The sequence below is a fragment of the Papio anubis genome, chromosome 4 (genome assembly GCF_008728515.1).
Source record: "Papio anubis isolate 15944 chromosome 4, Panubis1.0, whole genome shotgun sequence".
NCBI classification, from domain to species: domain Eukaryota; kingdom Metazoa; phylum Chordata; class Mammalia; order Primates; family Cercopithecidae; genus Papio; species Papio anubis.
This window is the reverse complement of record NC_044979.1, coordinates 8527211-8532618: the sequence shown is the minus strand read 5'-3', so window position 1 is coordinate 8532618 and position 5408 is coordinate 8527211. Positions and strand designations below refer to the sequence as shown.

Genomic DNA, 5408 nt, shown 5'->3' with positions numbered 1-5408 from the left:
GGGTCTATTTTATATGGGGAAATGTCCCTAAAGGGCAAAAGGCAACTGAAGGTTAGCTTAGTAATCAATTTTAGAAGTACAGTCAGGCCTCAGGGACTAAACATTCCTCCCTTCTTAGGGCATGGCAAGATATTTGATATCATGAGGTCCTGCTGGAGACATATAACCTCAGTCACAGCAGAAAGTAGGTCGGTAGGAGAAGTATTGCCAATTCACAGCTCAATGGGAAATGTTTCTGTCTCTTTAAATCGTAACCATGGGGCCCACCCTGAGCTTCCTGATTTCTGAAGTCTGAGTGATTTCCTCTGTGTGCCGAGAGGAAAGAGCCTTCTGCACTCACAGCCGAAGGGAAAGCAGCAGGTTGGGGCTTCTTGTGGCCAACTTCAGAGCCTGTCACCAGGAAAGGTGAGCCAGAGCCTGGGAGTGGCGGGGGCTGGGGGTGCTCTGAGAACCAGAAAGAACGTGATTCCTAGAGTGTTTACTGCCTGAGCACTTGCATTCTACAAGGCATCATGCAGGTGAGCAATTTCTGGAACAATCAAAGACATGCTTCCAGGTTTTTAAGTAGGCAAAGTTCAGAGGAAATTTTAGGATCATCTTCTCCAGCTCTGGAGCACACACGTTCTTGGTGGGGAGTGAAACCTGTCTCCTCCCACTTCCCTTAATAAAGTAAGAGAAGAGTGTGCTGGAACCACCTCCAGGAATAAAATACAGTTTGAAAGGCATTAAACATTCCTCAAGCTCCCTATTGAGCAAAGGCAAAAGATACTTCTGTGGCCCTGTAAGCCATCTAACCTCGGAGTGAGTCACAATGTGACAAGACTGGGTACATTTGAACTCTCCTCCTCACTGTCCACAGAAGGGGCCCCTGAGGAGACATCTGAGATTAATATTTTGATCTTCATCCCCTTTCCCTGCATGGTCCCTTTAACATCTGCTCCCTTAATTCAAGCTTCTCCTGCTCCAGTCACGGGGACACCTTAAATTCCCACCTGTACAATAAAGGGGGTTGCAAAAATGACTGATGTCCAAGTTCTGAGCTGTGGACATCAGAAACATTTAATTCATGAATCAGAATCTCTGAGGATGGATCCAAGAGCTGTACATTTTTAAAGAACATTCACGTAATTCTGAGAAACAGCACATTTGAGTGGCAAAGAACTCAATAAACTTGAGGTCTCTTAAAGTATTAGGAATATAGGATCCTACAAGTGTTCCTCAATGATTACGGGCCATTTGTCACCTCAGAGTTCAGCTGGGTCTTACTTTCCTCTAAAAAAATCTATTTAAAATCATTTCAACCCCTGTTCCAAACTATGGAAAATTCCAGTGGACTATCCAGAGTTCTGTGGACTCCCTGCAGCACACATTCTCATTTTCTTGGTTGACAAGGACATTTTGCTTCATCTAAATTATTTTCTCCGAATCTTGCAGCTGTTTCTTCATTTCTGCTCTGATGTCATTGATGATCGTCTGTTCATTCCTACACGCAAAATAATTAATCACATAAGGCCCATGGAGTGAATCTTATCAAAGGTTTTGAGGAGGGCCAGGAGAGTTCCTGCAGAAACAGAAACAGCTCTAGATTTAATAGAGGATGAGGCAAACCTGTTCTCCAAGTCCTTCGATCAAAGACAAGTTACTTAGCCAGCCTCTCTCTCTGCCCTTCCTTCATGTGTGGTGCCAATGGGAGAGAACACAGGTACCTGAGTGACCAGGGTGCAAGACACAAAGAGTTTGACATGGATGGTGAGGTACAGACAGATGGTCGGGGAGGATCAATAGTCCTAGGAGGGGAAGCAGAGTGGGTTGGCAAGGCCCTGAAATCTGCTGATCGTGAAGTAGCTGACCGAGTGGGGGATTGTCTGGGAATGAGGCTGGAGACGTAGATGCAGGGAGAAGTGCATTTGTGTTCAGGAGCTTGTGTGATTAGGCAAACTGGATCAGAGAGTGTTTAGCTGTATTACATAATGTTAGATTTCAGCATAATCAGCTTTGGAGGGGAAGACAACTTCAGGAGTTGAAGGGGAGTGTTCAAGTCTCTCCAGCACAGACATCATATTTAGACATCTCTAGACAAACAAAACTATTTGATTTTAAGAAAACAGAGTCAGGGGCCCTCCAGATCTACTTGGGAGATCTGTTCAATTTCCAAAAGAAAAATCCCAATTTTCTTCTTTTTTCCCAGGCCAGCCACTTGAAAGTGGGTGCCTGAGTCCTGGGCAAATTTTCTGGTTCTGAGGGTTTACCTAATCTTCCCCCAGCAGCTGAATCTCCTGATATCTCTAGCTTATGTCAGTGATATAGAACCACCCGGGGAAAAAGTAATACCTAAAGCCCATTGGCATTGAGTAAATATTATACCCTACCCTCTGCTTTTTGCTTTTGGAGTTCCTGAAAAGACAAATCCAGCCCCACCCAATGTTCTCACAGCATCATACCAACTCAAGGGCAGGGTGTTGGCCCTTCCAAGGCCATTCTCTCAAGTACTTAAAGAAGGATTAGCACAATGTATTATATTTGACGAAATTTACCTGTCTTCTCTCTAGCCACCTGCCCTTCTGCCAAGACATACACCTAGATTTTTAGATCCTTGCAGGCAAAAACCATGTCTTTCCACTGTGCTGTCACCAGCTCTTCGGACTTTGCCTGACACACTGTAGATGGTTATGCCCATTTGAGGAATAAATAAATGAATTAACGAATTGTGTTTGGTACCCTTCCAGGTAAGCATGGGAGGAAGGAAGATGGCGAGAGATGAAGAAAATATCTATGGTAAGACCATATCTCTACACCTCATACTTGCCCCCCTAGGCTTCAGCTTAGGATAATGAGAATGGGGCTTCCTCAAGACTGAACAGAGATAAGTTCCAGAGATGTCTCAACCCTGGGATGACAGCACTAGCCCTGAGATTTGCATTTTAGCTGGATCTCTGCTGTGAAAAGTTAAGTTCTTTGACTAGCCGGCTCCCTTGGTTCCACGGTATAAAATAAGGATAATAAGCCTACTCTGATCACCACAGAAGAAGTACAGAGGGGATCAAATCATGCACTACAGTGAACATAAGATTTGCGAGGTAGAATGTTTACAGAACAAGGATAGAGGGTTAAAACAGATATTCTTTTTAGGCAGCCAGTTTAAGAGAGAAAGAAGAGAGGAAGGAGAGAAAGAGGAAGAGAAGGAGGGAAGAAGGAAAGAGGGCTTATCTTACCCCCTCAACAGGCCTCTGAGAAACAGGCCTCTATTATCACTCCCATTTTTGCCGAAGAGGCTTAATACTTAGATTATGCAACTTCCCCAAGGTTACACAACTAGCACATGGTGGGGCTGTGATTCAAACCAGGGTAGCTGGAACTCCACACAGCTCTTCCCTACCGGGCAGTACTGCCCCCACGGCCTTTCTCTGGGGATGGTCTCTGGGAGAATATTTCAGAGTGCATCGAAATTTTCAAATACTAAATAAATATGTCTGCATGTGTGTGGCTGACCAGAAATGTCAGAACTATTGGGCTGGATTGATAAAGGAACATTTCTATGATAATCAGCTGTAGTTGGAGCATCTACAGGTGCAGGCAGACAACCCAAATACAAAAGGAAAAGGTGGAAATGAACGCCTACGGGCTCAAATCTCTATTCTTAACCACTTCTGCTAAAGGCAAGAAGATTCCAGTTCCCAAGGGAAAGTTAGTTAAACTTAAGTAAGATTATAACACTTGGTCTCACAGGTTTAGAAGAGACCACTTGGTCCCGGCAGGATCCCACGCTGAGGCTCCTCCTTGTTGGGAGAACAGGGGCCGGAAAGAGCGCCACTGGGAACAGCATCCTGGGCCAGAGACGGTTCCTCTCCCGGCTGGGGGCCACGTCTGTGACCAGGGCCTGCACCACGGCCAGCCGCAGGTGGAACAAGTACCACGTGGAAGTCGTGGACACTCCGGACATTTTCAGCTCCGAAGTGTCTAAGACAGACACCGGCTGTGACGAGAGAGGTCGCTGCTACCTGCTCTCGGCCCCCGGGCCCCACGCGCTGCTCCTGGTGACCCAGCTGGGCCGGTTCACCGCCCAGGACCAGCAAGCGGTGAGGCAGGTGAGGGACATGTTCGGGGAGGACGTCTTGAAATGGACTGTCATCGTCTTCACCAGGAAGGAGGACCTGGCTGGGGGCTCCCTGCAAGATTACGTGTGCAGCACAGAGAACCGGGCCTTGCGCGAGCTGGTGGCCGAGTGCGGGGGCCGTGTCTGTGCCTTTGACAACCGGGCCACCGGCCGGGAGCAGGAAGCCCAGGCGGAGCAGCTGCTGGGGCTGGTGGAGGGCCTGGTGCGGGAGCACAAGGGCGCCCACTACTCCAACGAGTTGTACGAGCTGGCGCATCTCCTGCGCTGGGCAGGCCCGGAGGAGCGGCTTCGGAGCGTGACGGAGGGCGTGGCCGCCCGCATGCGGAGGAGGCCATGGGGCGCCTGGCTGCGGGCCGGGCTGTGGGCGTGGCCGAAGCCGCCCTGGAGCTGGAGGCTGGGCCTGGCCCTGCTGCTGGGGGGCGCACTCCTGTTCTGCGTGCTGCTCCACAGGCGCTGGTCGGCGGCCTTTGCGGAGGTCGGGCCTGACTGACACTGCAGGTCCTAAAACTGAAGGCAACTTGGTCAAGAGAGGCTGAATTCTTGGAGCTGAAAGGACAACTTTATTCCAACGGAAGGAATCCTGTAGTTTCAGGCACAGTTTTAATGACACAGAAAACTTTGAATGCTGCATCATCTTTGCAACTTTGCCAAGGCTCAGAATCCACTTTTTAAGTTTTTGACTCATTTTAAATGATGTGTATGCAGAGTTTTCAATTTATCTAACATAACTTCCTTTGGTAGTTTTGGTAGTCTAATGTCAAGTAGCTTCTGGTGGGGACAAATGCGTGGCACAGGGGAAACAAGTGCCTTTATTTTTGAACTTTTTAAAAAATTTAGACTGCCCCACCTTGATAAATTTCTAGTTCATATACATGAGTAGATATGTTCTTTTGTGATTCTTGTAGACTGTTATCATCAATAAAAGAAATGTGGGCATTATACATGTTAATGTTACTTCTGCAACATCAGTTTATTAGTACAATGATTTACTACCAAAAAGATGAATGTAACTGTACTGTTACAAAGCAGAAAATAAGTTTCCACTTTTCTAGAACATATTATGGTTCGTGGCATTCCAAAATGAAGTAGGGGCCGGGTAAGGTGGCTCACGCCTGTAATCCCAACACTTTGGGAGGCCTAGGCAGGCGGATCACCTGAGGTCAGGAGTTCGAGACCAGCCTGACCAACATGGCGAAACCCCATCTCTACTAAAAATACAAAAATTAGCCAGACGTGGTAGCACTCGCCTGTAATCCCAGCCACTCAGGAGGCTGAGACGGGAGAATCGCTTGAT

The 5408-nt window shown here is 47.6% G+C and overlaps 1 protein-coding gene across 2 annotated transcripts; it reads left to right on the top strand.

Moving 5' to 3' along the window:
- Window positions 1-276: 276 nt before the first annotated feature.
- On the top strand, window positions 277-5053 carry GIMAP1 (GTPase, IMAP family member 1). 2 transcript variants are annotated; one of them, XM_031665030.1, is made up of 3 exons: window positions 277-405; window positions 2727-2775; window positions 3727-5053. In XM_031665030.1, exons 2-3 carry the CDS (start codon window positions 2733-2735, stop codon window positions 4602-4604), a joined length of 921 nt encoding a protein of 306 aa, XP_031520890.1. In that variant the 5' UTR covers window positions 277-405; window positions 2727-2732; the 3' UTR covers window positions 4605-5053. The 2 variants fall into 2 exon arrangements, with proteins under 2 accessions (XP_031520890.1, XP_021792109.2); XM_021936417.2 differs by lacking the exon at window positions 277-405 and adding an exon at window positions 417-518.
- Window positions 5054-5408: the final 355 nt, after the last annotated feature.